This window comes from Giraffa tippelskirchi, chromosome 11 (genome assembly GCF_054371585.1).
Source record: "Giraffa tippelskirchi isolate mGirTip1 chromosome 11, T2T-mGirTip1v1.2.pri, whole genome shotgun sequence".
Lineage (NCBI taxonomy): Eukaryota > Metazoa > Chordata > Mammalia > Artiodactyla > Giraffidae > Giraffa > Giraffa tippelskirchi.
In genome coordinates this window covers 136061665-136087637 of record NC_137285.1, presented here as the reverse complement: position 1 = coordinate 136087637, position 25973 = coordinate 136061665, and the positions used below count along the sequence as shown (strand labels likewise).

The 25973-nt window shown below is 38.9% G+C and overlaps 1 protein-coding gene and 1 long non-coding RNA gene across 7 annotated transcripts in view; both read right to left on the bottom strand.

The window, feature by feature from the left end:
- Window positions 1-3509: 3509 nt before the first annotated feature.
- LOC145526835 (uncharacterized) lies at window positions 3510-9699 on the bottom strand. The gene is made up of 2 exons (XR_014069222.1): window positions 5915-9699; window positions 3510-4706 (listed from the first exon to the last, which is right to left on the bottom strand). It is a non-coding gene; the product is annotated as an uncharacterized LOC145526835 (long non-coding RNA).
- A 7663-nt stretch (window positions 9700-17362) lies between these two features.
- PDHX (pyruvate dehydrogenase complex component X) overlaps window positions 17363-25973 on the bottom strand; it is a 76353-nt gene continuing 67742 nt past the window's right edge. For 3 of the 6 annotated variants that reach the window (XM_081543446.1, XM_081543449.1, XM_081543447.1), the window contains 2 exons: window positions 21395-21459; window positions 17363-18520 (listed from right to left, as the gene is read on the bottom strand). In XM_081543446.1, coding sequence (XP_081399572.1) covers window positions 18262-18520; window positions 21395-21459 — 324 coding nt within the window. In that variant the 3' untranslated portion in view covers window positions 17363-18261. Of the gene's footprint in view, window positions 18541-21369; window positions 21460-22751; window positions 22961-25973 lie in introns of all 6 variants that reach the window. The other 3 variants (XR_014069220.1, XR_014069221.1, XM_081543448.1) reach the window with 2 other exon arrangements.

The following is a 25973-nucleotide window of genomic DNA, read 5'->3' as shown; positions in this document are numbered from 1 at the left end:
AACAAACAGGGACCTAGACTTTGGGCTGCTGAGACAGCCAGTTCTATAGCTCTGGACAGGAGTCAGCAGATAACATTTTCTAATGCTTGAGGCAGGCAACTCAAAAGCTTGGCCCTCTCCCTCTAAGAAATTGGGGTCACCAGACTTTTTAGTAATGTAGTAGCATACTCCCTCAGTGTAGTCTCATCCTTATTGTGTCCCCTTGGCCGTGTATTCAAGTCCTTTGACCCATATCAATTGCAGCAAGTTGCTTCCCCTTTAATAAAGGCTCTGAGTATCTAATCATGAATTTTCTGAACCATCTAACCCAATGACAGTCCCCACCCCCTCTCCACTCTACCCCAGAAGAAAGTGGAAAAATAGGCATGGAGAGAATGGTGAAAGCAGTAGTTTCTAACAGTTTGCTTGCTTTTTTTTTTAAGGGAGGAAATTCCCTTTGTGGATTTACTTAGAGCAAAAATGCTATCTGGGCCTTGGACTTGCCCCTACATTCATTAATGTTGGTACTTTTTATTTAGTTTTGTAGGTTCCCTTTGCTTAAAAACCCAGGGGAAAAAACCCAACTCTTTAATTTACTCACATCCTGCTGGGCTTTCTCAGGCTAATCATTTTCACACCAGCATTAACTGCAACATCCTAGTCAGAAGGAAAGGGGGAGACAGGTCTATTGGAGGTGGCCAGACCTCAGAGGGAAGGAGGTCCGTGCCTCTTGCCGGAAGCCAACACCAGGGCCACCCTCAGCTATTTCAGAAGGTCAGTCCTAAAAGAAAACACTACACTTATTTCCCAACCTGCAGGGCTCAGGGAGGCATAAAGATTCAATTAAGTAAATTAACTGACAACATGTAACTGCCAGTTCCTGAGAACCCAACAGATAAACAGTAAGTTATCCTCACCCTTCAGGTGACTGAAGAATCTATCTTGATGGAACAAAAACAATTACTTTACAATACTGTGATGGTTTTTGCCATATATCAGTATGAATTGGCCATAGGTATACATGTGTCCACCCATTCTGAACCTCCCTCCCACCTCCCTCCCCACCTGATCCCTCCAGGTTGTCACAGAGCACTGTGGGCTTTGGGTGCCCAGCCTCATACAGCAAACTCCTACCGGTCATCTATTTTACATACGGTAATGTATACGTTTCAATGCTATTCACTCAAATCATCCCACCCTCTCCTTCTCCCACTGAGTCCAAAACTCTGTTTTAAATAAATACAAATTTGTTAAAAGAATAGGAAAAAATAAAGGAAGTGTGTGCTCTGCAGACTTGGAGAGGAGCTCTCCTCCTCATCCTGGGGGTGACCCTGTGTCCCTGGCTCTGGGAGACCACTTGACCAGCAAGGTTGACAGCTGCCCCCCACTCTGCTCCCCCCTACACAAAATCATAACCTTTGTAACCATGGCAACTTAGGCCTGTGGACTAGTTTTATCCAAAGGGTGACTTTTCTTTCTTTCCTATCATGGCAGTTCACACTGCCTCATCCTGATCTTTAGACTGAGGTTCAGTCACAATGAAATGGACGTTAAGGGTGGTCAAGAAGGAGCCAACGGGGGAAGGAGGCAGAAGAGGCAGTCAAGAGGGGCCCTACTCTGTCTGGTTGATAAGGACAGTTAGGATCTTGGGGGAGAGATGGTGAGAATATTAAGTTGGTACTGTGTGAGAGAGGATTATATAATAAAAGATGCCCATTTTACTGCCTGGCTGCCCAACTGAATAGGTTTATGAACCACTTTTCTTTTTTAAGTCCTGGCTGGCAAATCCCCTTCCCCCCTCCTCCTGTGCAGCCACCCTTGATCCCCATAAAGTCATCAGTTCCCATCAGAGTCCCAGGGCCCCCTAAATAGGGGCATTCCGGCCCCTGGCTATTTGTAATTTCGTCCTCTGAAATCCTTGTGTCTCCTCCCGAGTTTGCACACTGACTCGGGCATTATATTCTTAAACTATAAAGTCGTCCTTGTTATGCCCATTCAGAAATCCTAAGCAGATAAGACTAGTTCATCTGAGAAATAGCCAGCTTGCTATATGGAAATCTGATCCTCTCACTGCCCACAAACCATGGACCACTAAAAAGATGCCTCAGTTGGCAGAGCTCAAATGCTTGACCTCCCTCTATCCCTAACAGCCATGTGACTTTGGGAAAAGTTCTGTCTTTTCTTTGGATTTAGCTTGCCCTGTGTCACACAGCAGTGGTGGAGTTGAGGTAGGAACTTGGAGTCTGGCTCTGAGGTAAGTGCTTGTAACCACCATGGATACAGGATAACAGGCAGATCAGAGGTCTCAACTTCCTCTTCACATGCTTAGGTAAGAGAGGAAGTGTGAAGATGACAGTTTACCTGAAAGTCAACAGAGTCAACAGCATGAACAAAGAGCCAAGACGAAAGGTAGTCTGTGCCTGCTCTCTCTACCTACCACCTGCCAGATTTCCCTGCATTATTTAGTGTACACATCACCATAGACAAACAAGCACTTCATGGCAATGGTGTAAATTAGGATTTACAGTAAATCCTGGCAGTAAAGCCTAAAATCATTTAAAAAAAACAAAATGAAACATCAATCAGCTTGGGATCTCTTTGCCACCTATCAGTGCACTGAAATAGTCAAATGATATTGGATGAGGGAACACAAGAGGCCAGACCAAAGAGAGCCACTTTCAAGACTAGTTTAGAAAAATAAGCTGTCTCTAGCGGTCTTTCAAACAAAGCCACTGAGGTTCTGACCTCCCTTTTCTGGACTCCCAGCTTTAGGTTCCTCAAAAGCAAGTGCTTTTCACTGAGCCCAGCACCAATCAGGCAAGATCTTTGCAGGGGAAAAGACAACATGCTTGACCATTTTTAAAAAGAGGTACAATAAGAACCCCAAACCCTACAAGACTCTCTACCAGGAAAGTTCTTGCCAGTTCACTGCAGAATGATACTGATGAGAATTTATAATACTATCTTGATTCTAAGCTTATAGCACTACGGCCCGAGATCCTGAATTCAGCCTCTTTTCAATGCTTAATGACTATAGAACAGTTTCATTAAAATGAGTGTTGTTTGATTCTGTGCCCTTCAGGCTTTTTCCATCATTAATCCTTTTGGAGCAGGGCGGGGCTGGGCTGGAAACAACACATAACTCTGGTTGCAGCTGTCCTTATGCAACATAGCACATCCACGAGTTACACATGACCTTTTGGGGGAAACCAACACAACTATGCTGTTTATGCAGCTTTAGGCTGTTAGTGGTCATCGATATGTACTACCATCAACTTGGAAAGTATATTGATACTTTCTTTGACCTTATCAACCAAATGGCTGTGTGGCATGCATGCTGTCATGCTGAATGAAACACCTCTTCCCCTGAGCTAAAAGCACACTGTATTAAGAAGCTGTAGATTCTTTACTACCATGTCATTGATTTACCTACTGGACTTTGTTAACCCAGGAGAGCTATGAATCACCCTTCTTACCTTCCCATTTAATAAAATAGGTTTCCTTTTGATACAATCTCTTCTTTATTTAGATTTATTTGTTCTGAATCCTGAGGCATTCTTATGGCATTATTTCTTACCAAAGACAGCTCTCCCTCAGTGTTTGTTTAACGATAATTTTTATTTCAGGCTCTTCCTGACTGGTATGTTTGCCCTCTCTCAAGGCTTTATATTGCTAGGAATACTTGAGTCACATGTTGTCAGACTGCCAGCCCGCATCAATCACAGGCGAGGGTCACTCATATAGGTCACAGGATGGTGTTAGAATTTGAGCTCAGAGACAATCTTTTTTCTTTCTTTCCTCTCTTCGTATTCATTAATTTTAATTCCCAGGCATGCAACAGGTCATTCATTCATTCATTCAACCACTAGTTGAGGAATTACTACGTGTCAGGCATTTTTGTTGGGTACGGGAGATAGAGTTGAACAAGCATGGTCTGCTTTTAGGAAGCTCACAATATGGCAAATAAGAAAGGTCATGATTAGATAAAGGCCTAAGGAAAGATCCACAAGGCATTTATAGGTGTGCAGAGGGCTGTTTGACTCTATCTAGAAGATTCCAGAATACATCGCAGAGCCAAGAAGTGATGCTTGACCTGAGCCTTACTTTAAAAGGCAAGTAGTGGTCATTTCGGGGGAGGCCAAACAACAGATGGATCCATGTGGATGCAGCAGAGGGACATGATTAAGGGAGAGGCTGGAGAGTCATGGCCAGGTCAGGAAGGGCTCTGTTTCTTGAAAGTCAGATTCTGTGCCCATTAGCTCCATCTGGCATTGCTTCTTGGCCCCCGGGACAGCATACAGACTACACAGAGGCTAGTCAGGAGTTAGTGCCAGTTCAGGGCATCAGCCTACCGCTCCAAGAGAGCTACAGCAGTGACCTTAGGCTCAGCGGTGCTTGTTCTGTAGTCTGGTCTGCAGAAGGTTACAGGGCGGTGATCATCCTGGAAGCCTCCCTAGAACAGGATCTCTTTGTATAAGGTCATGAAATGAGGGATCCAGGTGGCAAAGAGCAATGTAAACAGCACTTGTAGATAGAAAGACAGTGGGTGCCCAGGGGCAGAGACACGAGTCAGTAAGCTTCACACGTGACATGTCAGATAGACAGGGGTAGGGGAAGAGGTGTGGGCATGCTGTGTGCTAAGTTGCTTCAGTCATGTCTGACTCCACAACCCCGTGGACTGTAGCCCACCAGGCTCCTCTGTCCATCGGATTCTCCAGACAAGAATACTGGAGTGGGTTGCCATGCCTTCCTCCAGATATCTTCCCGACCCAGGGGTGGAACCTGGGTCTCTTATGTCTCCTGCATTGGTAGGCGGGTTCTCTACCATTAGCACTGCCTGGGAAGCCCAGGGGAGGAGGTAGGGGACATGAAAGGGGTCAGATCTGCTGGCTCCCTGTGTTCTATGAGCACGCGGCTGCAAAGACTAATACAGGTTTCCAAGTCAGAGCAGCTAAGGTAGAAGAAAACAAGAGTAAATGGTCTTGGCACAGACATGAAGCACTACTAGAAAATTAGTAAAATAAATCTCATGGTTTGCTTGCTTCTCTTTCCAACCTCTGTTCTCCACACCCAACAGCAGCCCGCCTGTCATATCAAGTATATTTGAAATTATACATTCATAGAGCTTAAGGAAGCTTTTAGATAGCAATGTCATTCCTTAAAAAAAAAAAAAAAAAAAAACCTCAAGTAATGCCCTAATCATCTCCTATTTTTTCTTCTATCTGTAGCATAGCTCATATGCACTAATGTACTTAATGCTCGTCAGAAGACTTGCAAATTGCTCAGGAAAATGATCTGACTTCTAATGAACCCTGAAAGATCACCCCCCCCCTCCATCCCCGGGCACTGGCTTTTTAAATTTTCCATGAGAAATTCTGGGTAAAATGATTGAATAAATACTAGAATTTTATGAGTCTATGCAACTTTAGGTTTATCTGATTTCATGCATTGGCCTCTCTGCTCCACAACCCATAAATTTTTCCCCTATATATATATGCTTTATGATGGATATTTCAAGAATTTAAAACTTTCACTCAAGCTAAGGTTCCTTAACTCTCATGAGTAATTTCATTGGCCAGGATGTGTTACAGGGACAAAAGCAGTTTCATAATTGCTGGCTCATCCTGTTGCCTGCAAATTACTCTCAGTCTAGCAAAGAAAAAGGTTTTAGTGTTTTGACTGTTGCCAAAGACACTTAGGATAGTATGTAATTCCCCAATTCTCTCCCCAACTCTGTCCCAATTGGCCCATATTTTCTATTGCACAGTTGTAAGAAGACAGGGGCTTCCCAGGTGGTGCTGGTGGTAAAAGAATCCACCTGCCAACGTAGGGAGACGTGAGAGGCAGGTTGGATCCCTGGGTTGGGAAGATCCCCTGAAGTAGGAAATGGCAACCCACTCCAGTATTGTCTGGAAAATTTCATGGACAGAAGAACCTGGAGGGCTACAGCACATGGGATTGCAAAGAGTCGTACACGACTGAACGTGCGCACACACACACAAACACACACAAGAAGACAGGTTCTGGGTACTGCACAATGAATATACGTTTAGTCTGTTTAATGCAATAGGAGTATTTCTACTAATACATGTATCAATGAGGATCTTGCAAGCACCATTTAAAATTATCTGAAGGGTATTTTTTAGGTGACTTTCTGGTGTTTGTAAAGCAAAAGTCCTTTTGAAAAGATGACATCATTCCCCACTTACTGTGTTCTAATTTCAGGTTTTCAAAAATTAATTTCAAAAAAGGATGGAGGCTACTGTTCTCTTACATTTGTTGAACAGCCTACACACCAACACAAGAGCCAATCGAGCTTTGCTGCTAAGGTTTACTAAACAAAGACATGAAAATACGGGCTATAGGCGATAGAACTTACCCATGAGTCAGTAGCTTGCCAAAGATCTTAGTTCCAACTAATTAGCCCACAGCCTTTCATATCTAGTTCTGCTTTTTCAGTATTTTCTAAGAGTCTGATTTCTAGCCAGGAACTGAGAAAGTGGGGTAGATTCTACTTCTGTAGGATCCACGAGGGTTCCTGCCAAGATTCCCTGTGTTAACAGTGGTAGGAAAAGTGGCTGAACCCCAGGATCCTAAACACGAGAACTCATTCTCCTCGGCCTCCATGCTTTCTTCTCTCTCCACTAGAAGATTCTAAAGGGACATAATACATGAGCAGAGAACAAGGCGAGGCAAAGGCAGAAATGACTGTTAATGGGACTCCTGCTGCAAACCCTGACATGATGGATCCTGGTGAGCTGGCTTGAACTGTAAACACTCTTGCCAGAGGAATGGTTCTTAAATCTGGTCACACATCACAATCACCCAGGGAGGTATGGTTTCGTTCTATAGTTTCAAGTCTCATCTCAGACTTATCTCCAGGGGTGGGGCCCTGGACTCTGTACTTTAAAAAGCATGGTGGACCGGCATGTCTTCTCCTGTCCCCAGCATTCTTGGTATTAGGGAACCACTGATTTGAGTTGTAAAGTGTAGGTTCAGTGATGTCCTGAAGATGGCTTGTACCAGCTCCCCAAGGCCAACTGTTTATAATTTTCAGGAACTTTTGCAAACACTTATCAAAAGTTAGATTATATAAGCTTACTATTAAATGTGTGTGTGCTCAGTCATATCTGACTCTTTGCGATCCCATGGATGCCATGGGACTTCCCAGGCAAGAATACTGGAGTGAGCTGCCATTTCATACACCAGGGGATCTTCCCAACCCAGAGAGTGAACCAGTGTCTCTTGGGTCTCCTGCATTGGCAGGCGGACTTTTTTTTTTTTTATTTTAAACACTGAGCCACCAGTAAATTATATCAAAACCATAGCTAATATGCAAAGTTCATTATGTCCTAATCACTTACTACATTTAACTGTTCTCTATGTTCTTGAGGTTTTTACATCTGTTGTATATACACTGGTGAGAAATACAGTAAAATGGTGCAGAGCCAGCATCTCTTCCCAGCTCCACTGTCAGTGACAACACATTGGTAGCTTGAGATTAGAACATTTTATCGTGGAGATCAGCAAATGCTAAAAAACTGGAAATTGATATATGGCTGTCTCTAGACTTAAGAAAGTGATGGAAAAATGCAAATAATGCAGATTAAACTTAAAAATATGTCATGCTTGTAGCTGGTACATTGTGAATAGCACAAAATTTGAGGAAATGTTAATAAGTATTTAAAAATTGTCCGATTTTAGAAAACATGTTACTCTCTTTATTGACGAACAAATTCCAAAATATGACATCTTTGTTGTTTTAACTATCATCTTAATTCTTTTTTTTTTGGCCATGCCATGCGGCATGTGAGATCACACATGCAGTGGAAGCATGGAGTTTTAACCACTGGACCAAGAGGGAAGTCCTTCACCTTACTCTTTCATGTTAAGAAAAACATCAGCCAACATTCATGTTGGGAACCACTTACTCATCAACTGCATTCAACGGAAGCATTCGTTGAGAATCAGTGAGCTATATGAAGTTCAATAAAGAGTACTGTATGTTCTGTGTGTGAACTGCATACTTTTATTGAATTCTTACTGTATTTATACATGTACTGTATTTGAAGCACAAGCTGGAATCAAGATTGCTGGGAGAAATAACAATAACCTCAGATATGCAGATGATACCACTCTTACGGCAGAAAGCGAAGAGGAACTAAAGAGCCTCTTGATGAAAGTGAAAAAGTTGGCTTAAAGCTCAACATTCAAAAAATGAAGATCATGGCATCTGGTCCCATCACTTCATGGCAAATAGATAGGGAAACACCGCAAACAGTGACAGACTTTATTTTCATGGGCTCCAAAATCACTACAGATGGTGACTGCAGCCATGAAATTAAAAGACATTTGCTCCTTGGAATAAAAACCATGATCCACCTAGACAGCACATTAAAAAGCCAAGACATTACTTTGCCGACAAAGGTCCGTCTAGTCAAAGCTATGGTTTTTCCAGTGGTCATGTATGGGTATGAGAATTGGACGGTGAAGAAAGCTGAGCTCCAAAGAGTTGATGCTTTCAAACTGCGATGTTGGAGAAGACTCTTGAGAGTCCCTTGGATGGCAAGGAGATCCAACCAATCCATCTTAAAGGAAATCAGTCCTGAATGTTCATTGGAAGGACTGATGCTGAAGCTGAAACTCCAATACTTTGGCCACCTGATGTGAAAAACCGACTCATTAGAAAAGACCCTGATGCTGGGAAAGATTGAAGGCAGGAGAAAGCAACGACAGAGAATGAGATGGTTGGATGGCATCACTGACTTGGATATGAATTTGAGCAAGCTCTGGGAGTTGGTGATGGACACGGAAGCCTGGCATGCTGCATTCCACGGGGTTGCAAAGAGTCAGACACGACTGAGCGACTGAACTGAACTGCATTTGTATTTAATGGCACTGTATATTCTATTAAATTTGCAAATTGTATATATTATCTTTTGCGTATCAGTAAAATTTCTAATAGACTCACTTTTGATTATATGTATATACATTTGTTTTCCAGAGAGCTGGCTGTTCAAACATTTACCAGTGCACTGTGGCCTAAGTCAAGAACAAAAACAGGTTGAACGGCTTCTGTGCCTTCTATCCTGCAGGTCCACGCCCTTATCTCAGCCCTTCAGTTTACCATTCCCCAGTCAAGAAGTACACAGTGAATTGTACAAGAACACAAGTCAAAAGGAAAAGAGATTTTCCCGAAGATGCAAAGCAGACAACTGAACCTGCCTAATTCGGCCCTTCCTACGGAGGCTGTCTTCCAAGTAGGGACAGCTTTAGGCTGACCTGACCACACCTGCCATGTGGAAAAATAAGGGAGAATTCTAACTGATGGCAGGGAGTATGGACACCATGGCCTAACAAATGTCCTTCCCCTTTAATCCACATCAGTGTCTCCTTGGGAGCAGAGGACAGGTGGGTAGAGGTGTCAAAGTAGTAAACCAGGAGTTTGATCTTTTTGTCAAATTTGGGACACATTTGGTACACAAGGGTCAGTGAGTATCTCCACCTTTCACCAAGCAAAGTGTACACAAACATCATGACTTCTTACACATTGTCACTGCTTATGGTTTAAACATATCTTTCTAAAGGTGAAATAAAATGCAATTATCAAACCAAGCCAGTGCTAGTGGTAAAGAACCCGTCTGCCAATGCAGGAGACATAAGAGATGTGGGGTTCCATCCCTGGGTCGGGAAGATCCCCTGGAGGAGGGAATAGCAACCTACTCCAGTATTCTTGCTTGGAGAATCCCCATGGACAGAGGGCTGTAACTGGAGGGTTACAGTCCATGGGGTCACAAAGAATCATACACGACTAAAGCGACTTAGCATGTAGCACTCATGCATCAAAAAGATGTATAGAAATTTTTAAAACTCTGTTGCTTGGTAATCTTATTGTTTTGAAACTTCAGGCCAATGCCAATAGCTAACATTCACCACTAAGAAGTTTCCTTCAGTGCTGGGGGAAACTGCAATGAAACTTTAAAGTTTTCTTTTAACAAAATTTGTCCCTAATCAAATCAGATTTCTGACTGTCCATGTTACTTGTGTGTCCTAGTCCATGAATTTATTCAATACACGAGTACTTTTCCATTTGTCACAATCTTATCCCCCCTTTAACTTCTTAATTTTTCTTTAAATACAAAGAAGCAAAAGTCCACCAAATATCTGTTATTTTTTTTTTTTCATGTACAAACTCTTTACATTTATTTAAAAAGAAAACTTTCAGGGCATTTTGGTGTTGTTGAGGACACTTGTGATGTACAAGCCAGCAAAACATTCTAAGATATGCTTCTTCATCCACAGGGGTAAGCCCCCCACAGTCACATTTGTACCAATCATAATGTCCCAAGGGTCTGTTGGGTTTTCTATACATGTGTCTGGGACAGTTAACATGTAACACCTAGAGCTATGGTGGTAGCGGAGAGGAAAAGCAGAAGCCTTTAGAGTGATGTAGATTATACAGACAATGCCAGTTTTAGGAGTCCAAAATGGCTTTCTAGTTCCTGGATCCAATCTCATCCTGCTTTGGGAGTCTATGAGACAACTTTGCATCCTTATTTTTTGCCTAAATTAGTATTAGTATGCTCATTAGTTGTAACTAGGCTTTGTTTTCCCATTGATTTTCTTTGATCCTCACAACATTCCTATAAAAAATATTATGAGGGAATGAACACATGGAATCAGACAAGCACAACACCACCATAAATGCTGTCAAGTTTGAATTACTAGTCTTGACACCTTTCTTCTCATAAAATAGGACAGCAATGCTTACTTTGTTTTCAGGCTGCCTAAAAGATACAAATAATTTAAGTAAGGCATCTGGCAAGAAGCACTCAAATTATAGCTCCTATTGAAAGCCAAAGTGTTAGTTGCTCATGTCTGACTCTGCAACCCCATGGATTGTAGCCTGCCAGGCTCCTCTGTCCATGGGATTCTCCAGGCAAGAATAGTGGAGTGGGTTGCCATTACTTTCTCCATATCTGTTATTTTTATCTGAGTACCATGTGGCAGAAACTTCTGCTAAAGTAATCCAATTAAAGTGTAATTTTTCAGTTATGAAAAAAACACAACTGATGCAGATAAGGGGTCTTCAGGTAAACTGCTTTTGAAAGTCTTGCAATATTGAAAATATAAAAGGACAAAAAGACCTGATCTCCTAATAAAAGATAAGTCAATGCTACCATCACAAAAATGTTCACATATTTACCCACCATAAAAGGGAAACTGGCCTCAGAACATCTTAGAGATAACACAATGTTACGGGCTAGTCCTGACAGATGGTAACAGTTTTACTTAATCGGTTATGTTCTTGAAACCTAGGTACAGAACTGCTCCAACAAGATTCCCCAGGTCCTTAAAACAGGAATGTGTTTGGTAAGGGTCAGACTGACACACTGAGGGATGGCGAGGGATGAAGAGCGGGAGGGACTCAATCAGCCCGACACCCTCCAAGAATGACCCCTGTGTCATCTGACAGATTAATAACTGCACTGGTGATGGCAAGGATGAAGGGAGGAGAGGCGATACACTTCAAGGAGAAACACATTCAAGACACACCTGCCAAACAAGCTGGGGAAAATCACGGAGCTATTTCTACGTACCAAGCTCTGGTATCTGCACAGAAAGAACATGTATTTTCAACCACAAAGACATTCATTAACTTAAAAAAATTATTAGACATTTCTTTTTCCATAGCCTGTTACCTCATAGCAAAACTAAAGAATTATTTTGGTCCTCAGCTAATAACTTGCCCTCTAATTAAGAACCCAACGTGTTTTTCTGGTGGACCCTTAATTATTAATTCATACCATCTACCACCACTCATGAATCAGAGGGTTAAAGGAATACATCATTCATTACTGTTAAAATCCAGAGGACAGTAAGATTGCTGTGGCTTTAGCTACAGATTTATTTCTGTAATATTCTTATTTCTATAGTCCTGTAGCAGGGGCTACTGAGAAGTTCAGCAAGTGTTTTCACTACGTTAACAGGCATTTTCCCAACTTATAAGTCTTTAACGTGCTAACCTCCAGGATTTACTACTAAATTGATATTTTTTGAAAGAAGAATCTCTTACGAGGCTCTGGGACCAAGCCGTCTGCCTTGAATCCTGCCACTGAAGTTACTCAACATGTCTTTAGTGAAATGCATAATATGAATATTGACCTTACGAGATCGTGATGAAACTTGAGTTAACAATATTTACATTTAAAAACTGAGAACAATGACTAAAACACAATAAGCTAGCTATTACAATAGCTCAGGGTGAGCATATGTATAGTTTGAAGAAAAGGTCTGTCTCTTACTTAACGGGAATGAAATTAACTAGGTAATTAGAATATTATATTGAAGTATCTACCTAGAAAATGGGCTTGCCCTGTAGCTCCGCTGGTAAAGAATCCACCTGCAATGCGGGAGACCTGGGTTCGATCCCTGGGTTGGGAAGATCCCCTGGAGAAGGGAACGGCTACTCACTCCAGTATTCTGGCCTGGAGAATTCCATAGACTGTATTGTCCATGGAGTCACAAAGAGTCAGACACCACTGAGAGACTTTCAGTTCACTTCACTTCACCTAGAAAATAAGCGTCCTGTAAAGAATTTCTCAAATGATACTTTTAAAACATTTGTTTATTTTTACCAGTTTTTCCATTTTTAAAGCTTTTTAGGAAGCCATTTCTCCTAATATTTTCCAAAGTTGTGATGACTCATATACTCTCAGCTGAAAGGAATAATGACTCTAAGTTTTCTCTAAAAAAATGACTAAAATTGAAAAATTTAAAAAGAGTTTGCTCTCAAGAGCAGCTACATTTATAAACCTTAGCATCCATTTCCATTCTAAAGTTGCATGAAAGCACAGCATAAAGAGAATACCTTGGAACTCTAATTTTGATTAGTATTTAATTAACAGTTGAGATATAGTATATTCGTGCTAATTCATCAATAATAGATAATAATTTAATCTTGGTGTCAAAATGAAATACCCACAAATAGTATGTTATTTAATAAGTAATGAAACCTTACTGAGAGCTGTGTAACATGGGAAAAGCTACATGGTGCTGGAAGATGAATAGAGCTAGCCTCAACTTTGCTAACATTCATTATGAACTAATACATTGAAAGAACAAACTAGCTTGATATTTAGCATTAGAAATACCAAACTGTAAAAGTGAAACTTGATTTTTACCTGCTCCTACAGTTTTGCTGTCTGCTGGATAACAACTATTGCAAATGGAAAATGGTATCTGAATACAGAACTATCCCAGCTGCAATAACACAACCTAGAAGGTTATATACTGCAGTGTGGGGAGCTTGAATTTTGGCACTGCAAAGACCTAGGTTCAAATCCCAGTTGTGGCACTTCTGAGCTGTGTGCCACAAACGTAATTCCTGAGTTTGTTTCCCTAGTCTGCCTTGGGATGATGGTCATAAAGTAGCATATACCTACCTCATAAAACTGAGAAGATTAAACAAGATAAATAACCATAAATGTGATTCATTTTCCCTCTTATTTCTTCATTTTGTAGGTAAGAGAATACTGAGGCACAGAAATGAGGGTTTTTACCAACAGCACAGTAATTTACAGATAAAGTTGAAACTAGGCTTAAAATATTCTTGATTTAAGGATGCAAACGTGGGAAATGATGTACTAAAGACCAGTAGCTCTGCCGAGAAGGATGGTAATTTATTAAGTACTACCTTCCCTGGTGGCTCAAACGGTAAAGAACCCGCCTGCAATGCGGGAGACCTGGGTTGGATCCCTGGGTTGGGAAGATCCCCTGGGGAAGGAAATGGCAACCCACTGCAGTATTCTTGCCTGGAGAATCCCCATGGACAGAGGAGTCTGGCAGGCTGCAGTCCATGGGGTCACACAGAGTCGGACACGACTGAGTGACTGAGCGCACACACACACACATCTTATAGCTAAAATGCCATTAGAAGTGTAGAATGAGTGTAATTCACGTGATTAAAAATTTAACACATTTATATAATATTTTATACTTTATAAAGCGCTATGACTAATATAACTTAATCTGACCACAGTAGCCTTGTCTTTTAAAGATCCATTTTTTTTTAACTAAAAAAAACTGGAGTAATAATTTCATAAACTAAGAAATCTCAGAAAAAATACTCCAGGTGTGAATAAAGAAAAATCAGGAATAAGCAATGATTTTGCTAATAGTTTCTCAACTTTTAATAAAAGCCCAAGTTTCTCTTAACTGTATATATCATACATATGTTAGAGGTTTAAAAAGTAGCTATTAACACTTTGCTAGGAAGGAAAAGGCTGCTTGGATTTGTTGCAAAAAATATAGGTAAGGAACTTCCCTGGTTGTCCAGTGGCTAAAACTCCAAGCTCCCAGTGCAGGGTTCAAACCCTGGTCAGGGAACCAGATCCCACATGCCGCAATTAAGAGTTTGCATGCCGCGAATACAGATATCGCCTGCTGCAATGAAGATCAAAGATCCCATGTGCTGCAGCTGACATTGGCACTGGCAAATAAATTAAAAAAAAAAAAAAAAAAAACTGGTAAGTGATAAAATGTCAAAGTAAATTTTATATGATCAAAGAAGTAAAAGATTGCTACTAATAGAGGCTAATGGTTTTTCAAAATACATCTTTATACCTTAAATTTCAATTAAACAGTGTCTTCAATATTACAAGTAGCCAAACCACACTTTCCTCAAAACCCAGCTGTCCCCTTCTCTTGAAATCAATACAGATGCTAGAAAACAAATTTTAAAAATCCACGGAAGTATTTTAAATGATTTTAATAGAAGATTGCTGCATTTCCCACTTATAAAAACTCAAAATGTCTCCTGAAATATAGCATTTGCTGTACGTAACTTATCAGAATCTTAACCATTTGTACACTGGTGATGAGGGCCATGAAAGGTTCAGTTTTGGACTGGGAAACTGCATCATTGTTACTGCATTACCTGACAGCACACACCTACCCCACATATTCATAATGCTGTTATTGTTTAGTCACTAAGTCATGTCCAGCTTTGTGACCCATGGACTGCAGCACACCAGCCTTCCCTGTCTCCTGGAGCTTGCTCAAACTCATGTCCCTTGAGTCAGTGATGCCATCCAACCATCTCATCCTCTGTCAGCCCCTTCTCCTCCTGCCTTCAATCCTTCCCAGCATCAGGGTCTTTTCCAATGAGTTGGCTCTTGCATCAGGTGGCCAAAATATTGGAGCTTTAGCATCAGCTCTTACAACGAATATTCAGGGTTGATTTCCTTTAGGAAATATTCATAACATCCCACCACAAATGAACATGTCGAATATTCTTAAGGTCTCTGTTCATTAAAGCCCCTGACCTGGCAGAGAATCTAATCAATGGATCTTATATGTTGTGGCCAGATTAACTTGAAAGTGATTCTGCACTGTTACTTTCTTTTCTAAAAGTCAACAAGTTTCCTATTAATAGTGTCACATTTAAAATAATGGTTAATTCTTACCTGCAACACACTTCATTCTTTTATTTCCTCACTTCACCTGACCATGATGCAATGTGTAATGAGGACAAATTTTCCTTGAAAACTAAGAATTGTTATTTTTATTTTTCTCTCACACTCTCAGTACAATATATTAACTCACAGCACCACCTATCTTTGAATAAAGGTTAGGAAACTAGTTTTACTTTTAGCATAATGCCCAAATATCTGGCCTTTATAATTTAGTGCGAAATTAAGTCCAAAATGCCAAAAGAAAAAAAAAAAAATCTAAACGCGGAAGTTCCATTTGACATGTACACTCAGACCAGTACATATCAATTTCTTAGCAATGTTTCAAAGGAGTCTGGCCAGCAGCATACTAAAGATTTTAATCTGCCACAAGATAGTCAGTGAGCAAACTATGCCTGAAAATGTTAAGTACAAGTTGCAGTCAGGGAGAAGCAGGGCCATTTTGACTTATCAATTCTAATATTCACTGATATTTTCATGCCCAAGTGTGAACTAGAATGTGTGCTGCCTTTTCCTTAGCAGTCCTCCCAATATTTTGGTCATTTCCCTTATTTAAATTAAAAAGGAAAAAAAAAAAACAGGTATAAAGTTTCATTTTCACATCCTGTCAGTGCTACAAATAAATGTAAATTTAAAATGTGAAAGATAGCCTGCTTATATAGCACACAGTTCATTCTCTGTAACCATCCCAATCAGGGACACCATACCTCTTTCTCAAATAAGTGTTATTCTCTGACCCTTCCATAAACCTGGGCAGTATAGATGTATTAGAGAAAACACTTTTAGTCAGAATGAATGAGCATCTATACCAACAATTGAGAACTCAAGCCATGAGAAGCAACTGATTATAGGAAAAGCTTGGCTGTGATGTCCATAAAGAATTAAAATGTATGAATTTATGGAGCATCTCTCCTGTGGAAGGCAGGACAGCTCTGAAAGGCAGGCGGGGCCAAGTATCATCACTCACTTCACCTACCACGAAACAGACGTGACTATAGATCAAGAGTGTCAGTCCATTGGCAAAGCAGAACTCCAGGCCAAGGGTGACTTATGGCTGCCTCATGCTCTATCCCTCAGATATAAAAATTAGAAAAAAAAAATGAAACAATTTCAGTTAAAATGAACTGAAAATAATGTGACTTATGAAAGTTATTTTGAAAATAACATTTGGTTACAATTTTTTGTATAACTGTTGATATGACAAAAGTTTTGAAAACTATTTTTAAAGAATGGCTTGTTAAAACTGAGTAAATGGATTAAGCATCTTAGCAATTGATACATTGGGGCTCTAATTATTTTAGAAAGCTCTTTTGTTACAGCATAAGCAGTTCATCATGTCACAGCATACAATTTATAACACAAGTAACTGGTAGTCACTTGTTAATTAAATCCATCCAATTCCAGTTATAGTTAGTTTGTCTACTGTAGCAGAGCTGTTAAAAGAAGTTCTTCTAACCTTTACAACAAATAGTCAAATTTTCATATTACCAATGGAACAAAAGGGCTAGTTCTCACTTGCTTGACAGGTTTTCTCTTCTCCTCTTTCTGAAGTTTTACATTCCACATCCATTATTTTCCTAATGTCATATTACAGGTGACCCCAGAACAACATGAGTTTGAACTGTGCACGTCCACTTAACACATGGAATTTTTTCAGTAAGTACCTACTATAGTACCACCCAATTCCCATTTGGTTGACTTCCAGGGATATGAGCATCGACTGTAAACTTAAATGCAGATTTTCAACTGCATGGGCCACCATTACCTACCTTGAGTTGTTCAAGGGTTAACTGTAATTTTAAATTCCTTCCCTCCTTCTATAGGATCTCAATGAAGCTGTTCCAGGGAAATTACTCATCTATTTCAAGGTACTAAACTTCTGTGCCCTAACATTTAAAATACAATAGAAATTTTTATATATTCTTATATTTTATTGTACAATATAAACTTGATTAAAATGTATTAACAACACATTGTGTGCAAATCAACACTGAATTAAAATGTTTGGCAGGAAATAGCATGATTTATTTTAATATAGTCCAACTCAGTACGAAGGTGAGCGAGCAGTTTATTTCTGAAGTTTTAGATATTTTAACTATAATTTTATCAAAACAAATATTTTGGTCTCTTTCTTCATCTTTAATTTTTTAAAAAAATTCTTCTTCTTTAAGTTCACAGTGTCATGGAAGTGTAAAATAAGACTGATAAAAACCACTTTAAAACATATGGCTTTATATACATAAAAAATTCAATAATGTTGCCACAACCCCTAATGCAGTGTGATTCTTATTTATTTACTAGTATCCAGAATAAACTTCTGTACATATTAAATTGTTCAAGTATATCTAGAGCAGTGCTTGTAAAAGTGAGGTCCCACTGCTACAAGAATGGGTATCTCTTTGAAGACCACTCCTAATTCCAACACAATTAATGTAGAGTTCTAAAATTTTTTGATTTTACAGTTTATCATACATCCTCAAATATCCTAAAATGCTCCACTGAGCCAAACATCTAATTTAATTTACATCTAGTTTAACATCCCTGTAGTACAGCACCAGTGGTTAAATTAAAAATGCATCTGACTAACCAAATGTTTTCATTCTTCTATTAGTTACAGTTTGTTATTTACTTCCATAACATCAAACCCAAATGAAAATGAAGATAGCTCAGGTCAAACTCTTTCACCTTAAATAAATACACATTTCATCCACTTCACACTTAAATACCTAACTGTTTTCCTACAGTGTATGTTTCTCAGTAACAGCAATACAATTAACTAAGCCAAAGACCAACTTCTTATCTTTGAGGATCAGGCAAGTCGGAGAGGATTCTCCAGGTTTGCTTTAAAACTTTCCAGAAACCTGGTGGCCAGTTCATCGTCTACCACGCGGCTGTCACTGGACATGGTGACCGTTATGAGCTGACGCTGCTGCAGCTGGGCATTCCCCTCTTCATCCTGAGTGAGCTTCAGCACAGGTCGGAATCTCCCTACAGCCAAAATGCAGGCCTGAGGAGGGTTGATCACGGCAGTAAATTCATCGATGCCAAACATCCCCAGGTTGGAAATACTAGGGGAAAACAAAAAGCTCTGAAGGTGGTATGTCTTTAACCAAAGAACCCTTTCCCTGAGCCATACATTTTTACTTTACTGAAAAACTGTGCCCAGTTACTCAAAGACCAAAGACAAAGAATACCATTTACTGTAGTATCAAAAAGAAACCACGCAACAACACATGAATACTGTATCTAATATAAACATATATTCAGCATTGAACTGTAAACCCCAGGCAGAGAAATATGGCAAGAAAAAGAAATAGAAAAAAAAAGAAATAGAAGAGTATCAGGGCTAGAAAAAAGAAATAAAACTTTGTTTGCAGGTGAACTGTGTACAAAGAAAATCTAAGCATCTACAGATAAACGAGTAAGATAAGTGAATTTAGCTAAACCACTAGACAAGTCAATGTAAAAATTTGTATCTATATACAAGTTACTTTCATTAGAAAAAATTAAAATAATACCATTTATAATAGTATGCTGCTGCTGCTGCTAAGCCGCTTTAGTCGTGTCCGACTCTATGCAACTCCATAGACGGCAGTCCACCAGGCTCCGCCGTCCCTGGGATTCTCCAGGCAAGAACACTGGAGTGGGTTGCCATTTCCTTCTCCAATGCATGAAAGTGAAAAGTGAAAGTGATGTCGCTCAGTCGTGTCTGACTCTTAGCGACACCATGGGCTGCAGCCTACCAGGCTCCTCCGTCCATGGGATTTTCCAGGCAAGAGTACTGGAGTGGTGTGCCATTGCCTTCTCCATTATTATAGTATAAAAAAATCTAAATCTAATAAAACATATATATCATCCCTAAACAAAAAATTACAAAATACAGCTGAAAGAAATCGAAGAACTAAGTAAACAATGGTTTATCCCATGTTCATTCACTAGAAGACTCAGTGCTATAAGGATGTCAATTCTCCTTAAATTTAAATCGATCAAACAATTCAATGCAATCCCAGCAAAAATCCCAGCAAGATTAGTGCACGTGTGTATGAAAAAAGACAAGCTGATTTAAAAATTTATTTGGAAATACAAAGCCAGGAAAGACAATCTTGATGGTGAACAAAATTGCAAGACTTTCACTGTCACAGATCAATAATCACAGTTAGCTTGTATTAAGCAAGCAAAGGACAAGCAGACCAACTGAAGAGGAGAGGGAACACAGAGAAGAGTCAGACACACACGGTTCCCTTCTCAGTGCTATAGGGCAGTGATGGTTTCAATAACTGAGATTTAGTCTATTAACTATCCACATGGGGAAAAAAGAGAACTTTGAGTTTTACCTCTATATCACAGACAAAATCTGATTTCAGATAGATAGTAATCTACATGTGAGAAATTAGAAAGCTCTGAAGATAACACAGAAGAATAAAACTGCATGACTCTGGGACAGACAATAATTCCTAGCAGAAATAAAAAAAAAAAAGAGTACTAACAACAAAGAAGAATACTGATAAATAGGATTTTATTAACTCAGAACTTCTGTTCATTAAAAAACACCAACAGGAAAGTTTCAAAGGCAAGGTACAAACTGGGAAAATTATTTGAAATAATATATATCCTAAAAAGTCTGTGTATCAGGAAAAAGAAACTCCTATAAAACATTTTAAAAAACAGACACAAACTTCAGCAGGTATTTTACCTGATAAGCAACCAGATACCCAAATGGCTGACAGATAAATGAAGACAGTATTCAACGTTATTAATTTTCATTTCCCTTGGGCTTCCCAGGTGGTGTCAGTAGTAAAGACCTGCCTGTCAAAGCAGGAGATGTATGAGATACAGGTTCGATCCCTGGGTCGGGAAGATCCCCTGGAAGAGGGCATGGCAACCCACTCCAGTATTCTTGCCTGGAGAATCCCTTGGACGGAGGAGCCTGGTGGGCTACAACCCCAAGACTCACTAAAACCTAATAATACCAAGAGTTAACAAGAATATGAAGCAACAGAAATTCTCATACACTGTTGGTGGAAGCAAAAAATGGTAGAACTATTTTGAAAAGCTATCTGGCAAAATCTATTAAAGATATAAACCCAGCAATTCTACTTTCAGGTTTATAAAAAAAAAAACAACATACATATAGTCACCATAAGACACTGACAAGAATGTTCACGGCACCAGCATTTGTACAAGCACTAAACCGTAAACAACACAAATGCCCACCAACAGTGAAATGGACACTAGCGCATTTATACAGCATACTACAAGATGCTACAGTGCAATAATAAGTGAGTGACTTGCACACAACATAGTTCATCTCACAGACATTAATGCTGAATGAAAGAAGTCAGACACGGAAGAATATGTATTTATATTAAGATCAAAGTTGGCAAAACAAAAACGTTGGTAATAACTTTCAGAACTGTGGTTACCCTCTAGGGGGTCAGAATTAGGAGGGATAAAGGGAGGCTTATGACATGGAGGTAATGTTCATAATCTTGCTTCGGTCGGTTACACAGATTTCTTCACTTTGTAAAACATTCCAGCTACATTCAGTGTACTTTACTGTATGTAAGTTACACTTAAGAATAGAGCTGATGATAACTCAAGAGTCAGAGTGTTAATATTTTACCCCACGGAACCTTAAAATAAATCACAAGTAGAAAAAAAATACTTGAGGTTTATAAACCTACTTACTCTATGTCAGAACCTGAATGTCATTCTGTGAACATCTGAATGGGCTAACCAGCTAATCCTAATGGCTTTCTATTAGCTTTGATATGAAAGCCTAATTAGTCTGAAGAATATTTTCACATATTCTCTTGTCTAAAGTACAATATTTAGCTTAAATTTTTAAAAAAGTTTCAGAAAATAAATAAAACAGGTTGACAAGGACTTTATAAATCCTACGTCTGTTTGATACTACCAATAATTAAGAGTTTAAATTTTACCTAAAAGATCCTCCTTGATATTCTTCAGGTAACAATTTTCCATCTCGGGCTTTCTTTGATAGAGTCTGAGAAAAATATAAACAGAGCATGATAACCAATACTACATTATATAGCTGATTTTGTCATTTTAAATATTTTTATAGGGTACACTCTCATCTTTGATAGGCCTTGACTTTATAAGAGTATACATACATATGCATGTACATATACATTTTAAAATTATATATACATATATAATTTTCTCTAACACACTTATAAATGAGTACGTTAGAGCACAGTTAATCCAAGAAGCTATAAATCTGTGAATCAAAACTCTAGAAAAATCATTTCCCTTTAAAAACTGTTCAAATATTGGAATTATCTTGTATACTATGCAGAATGTTTCAGTGTTCTTTATATATACAATGCAATTTTCTGCTTTGCCTATAAACCTTTTTTCTTGCAAGACAAAGTATTAGAAGAGCCCTTTTTATTAATCTAGTACCTTTTAAATAAATTGTTCAATGGCAACAATCTCACAACCAGCACATCGATTTTCATCTTTCAGCATTTGCTTCTCTTTTACCCATAACAGACTAATTGCAAATAGTTGTTAAAAAAAACCAGAATTTTATATTTACTTCACAATATTATAAGCAGCTTTAGTGTTGTTACTCCTTATAACTGATTTTTTTAATGTCTGTTTAACATTCTAAAGGTTGCATCTGCCACAATTCAGTCATTTTTCCTAGTGGTGTAATTTGGTTAATTTGTTTCTTTTGAATTATTTCATATGATTTCTCAGAAGTTGAATTACAAAGCCCTAGAAAATGAACTTTTTGTTGTTGTTTTTGATACTATAGCTAAAGCATTTCCTGAATGAGCTAGTCTGCACTGCTACAAGGGATGTAAAAATGTAGTCGCTTCGTATCACCCTAAAGCTGATGTCTAAAAACTTACAGAGGGAAAGACAGATAATACTCTGAGAGTGGAAAGCAGTTGAATCTTCCTCTATTTGTATTTGCAATTAACCATACTTCTCTTAATTTTTATTTTTCAATGCTTCAAAAGCAAGGGGACAGAGATTGAATCATTACATATGAATAATAAAGAATTATTTTAGAGAGTATAGATAAATGAAGTTATTGTCATTGGGTAGATGATACAAATCTTGGGCTTATTCAATATGATGTACTACATAGCTAACAGGTACATTTACAATTACCACTGATAACTATTTAATTTTAAATCATAGATGATTTAATTTCTGAAAAATAAAACATTCTTTAAAAATCTAAAAATGATCTCAACACATCATTGTGACTTACTGCCAAATGCATCAATTACAGATTTATATTATTAGCATACAGTTACTTACAAAACTATATAGATCCGGAATGAAAAATTAAGAGATGAATTTAGACTTGTACTTGGAATATCAAAAGTAGAGAGAATAATTTACAAATGCATTTCTTCCTGCCTTAAGCAATATAACTTCACATGATCTGAACAAGCACATATTATATGAACTTTAAAAGCTTTTCTCTAAAGGCAGATGATCACAACACATCCTGATGAGTTATCAGGCTAAAAGAAATAAAAAACATTAATTATTAAAAAAAAAAAATCAGACTGCAAGCATACATAATATACTTTAAAAAAATCTCTATAAATCCAAAACATATCAGTAGGATATTCATGTAAATTAACTCAAGAGAGCGTGTGGAGTAAGGATAGATTCTGATGAGGATCACTAGTTCTAAAAGTAACTAATCCTCATTGGGATTTCCTGGTAATGTGAACTTAAAAATCAAAGCATGTGTTCCCTGAACCATCCAGTTGAGAGGACATAATACAAGCTAACTAGCAACTATTTCTAAAATTACCTCGTGTGTGCATGCTAATTCGCTTCAGTCATGTCCGATTCTTTGTGACCCTATGGATCGTAGCCCATCAGGCTCCTCTGTCCATGCAGATTCTCCTGGCAAGAATACTGGAATGGGTTGCCATGCCCTCCTTCAGGGGATCTTCCCAACTCAGGGACTGAACCCATGTCTCCTGCATTGCAGGTGGATTCTTTACTACTAAGCCACCAGGGAAGCCCAAAATATATCACATGCCTTATTAATTCATTCAAAAAATTTACTGGCTACTAATGAGGTAAACTTTGCTTCTGTATCTTAAAACTACTGTAATTAATGAAGAATAGCATGGAATTTAAGGCTTGTTACTGTGTTACTTTATTCAGGAAATATCAACCTGCACTTTGCTGAGGCATGCCTTTAGTCCCACACACTGACAACCTTGCGATTCTTAAGCATCAAGAAGTACTTAGAGCAGGCGTTCTTAACTTGGAGTCCATGGATAGATATTCACAGTCGAACAAATTTCTTGAAAAACTACTTCCAACAGAATAGTTTTTATTGAAACCTTTCTTTTAAATAAATTCACCGAGCAACTATTATCTTCTAAGCACCATCCAGAATTAGATATATGGCAATGAACAAGACAGTCAACATCAGTGTCGGGAACACAGAGGGGTAGACAAATAAATAAACAAGGTACATTCAAAGACTTATAAACCATACGAAGACAATAAACAGGGTAATTGTTTATTCAGGAACCTACTTTAGCTATGGAAGCCACAGAAGGCCTAAGAAAGTAGCATTTGAACTGAGAAATGCCTGGGTCTAAACAAACAACTTCTAGTGCTTTCTAGATGCAACACTGTGGGCAAATTTCTTAAAAGTGCTAAACCTCAGTTTCTTCAATTTGAAGTTAAGGTTCCAACTATGATGTAAAGCTATTAAGATTGAGTGAAGCGCTTAGCTTACTGTATGGTACATTATAAGATAAGATAAGGAAGTGAAAGTCGCTCAGTTGTGTCCGACTCTTAGAGACCCCACGGACTGGACAGTCCATGGAATTCTTCAGGCCAGAATACTGGAGTGGGTAGTCTATCCCTTCTCCAAGGGATCTTCCTGGCCCAGGAATCACACCGGGGTCTCCTGCACTGCAGGCAGATTCTTTACCAACTGAGCTATGAGGGAAGCCCTAGTGGAGTGTTAACCACCGACCCTGAAGCAGGAGAGAGGCAGGCAGAATGGGAAGCTCAGACAGGTAGCCAGAGCGAACAGACCCAGGAGCTGCTGGGAGTTACAAGAAATGCTCAAGGACCACCAGAGGCCCTGGGACATTCCCAAGGGCTGGGAGGGCCCTTCCCACTGCTGGCAGGAGGGTGACACTGCTTCCTCACCACCTCAGTTTCTTTTAGGATACAAGGAACAGCGAATGCTAACATAGCTGATTTAAGAACCATATTATAGGACTAAAATTGATAAACTGGTTGGAATCAAAGAAACTTCCCTGTAACAGGTAATTTTTAACTCTATAGTTAAAGGAAATTCTAACTCTACTGTTTAATCTCATATGAACGTCACAAAAACACTAAAATTACATGTATTTCACTGCTGCTGAAAACTGTTCATGAAAAAAAGGTGTGCAGATTGTAAGTAATCCAACTTTTATTACTTTAACTTTTGAATACCGCCCTTCAATTTAAAAAAACTTCCTTTTTTATATATAAAAACACGCTGCAAATCTTTCCAAAGAGGAGGGAAGAAAGATCTAAGTACGCAAATTCCACTGAGGTCACCTTTAATTGTATTTAACTCTAAGATCCAAGACTATGCATTTTAAATTAGATTACCTTCCATTCATTGGGGTTTCACTGGTAAGCTCATCTGGTAAAGAATCCGCCTGCAATGCAGGAGACCCTCGTTCAAGTCCTGGGTTGGGAAGATCTGCTGGAGAAAGGATAGGCTACCCATTCCAGTATTTCTGGGCTTCCCTGGTGGCTCAGCTGGTAAAGAATCTGTCTGCAATGCAGGAGACCTGGGTTCCATTCCTGGGTTGGGAAGATCCTCTGGAGAAGGGAAAGGCTACCCACTCTAGTATTCTGGCCTGGAGAATTCCATGGACTATATAGTGCATGGGGTTGCAAAGAGTTGGACAAGACTGAGCAACTTTCACTTTCCATTCATTTATTTATCTGGGGTAAGTAGGTCTACATATTTACACAGCTCCATAAACAAGTCTTATATTCTACTTTTTAATCCCCCTTATAACTTGTTTTACATATATATATGTTTCCATTGATTTATATATTTCCACTAATAAATGGAAAAAGAATCACTTATCTAAATGAATCTGAAATTTTCAAAGGTAACACTTCAAGACCTGGGATACTTCTGCCAAAAATTACCCTTGGGAATTAATCGAGGCTGTCAAAGCTGACCTATTGTGTATGTTCCTGCCTATTCAACGCAGTAATTTTGGTGAGAGCTAATTCTTCCATATTAGAGCCCAGGGGAAAAAACAAAAATTTTGCTTCTGGAATACTAAGTACTTTTAATGGTATCAACCCTAGAAAGGAAATGAATAAACTTTCAAGAATAAAGTGCTGTGAAAAGTGAGCACTTTAATAAAAATAAAGTTTCAGCTTTAACTTTAAAATCTATCTAAAATATCATATTTAGGGTCAACTTATGGACTTTGGGAAATAAAGCAGTCACCTATAGCTTGAATGCAGTTGGCCCTA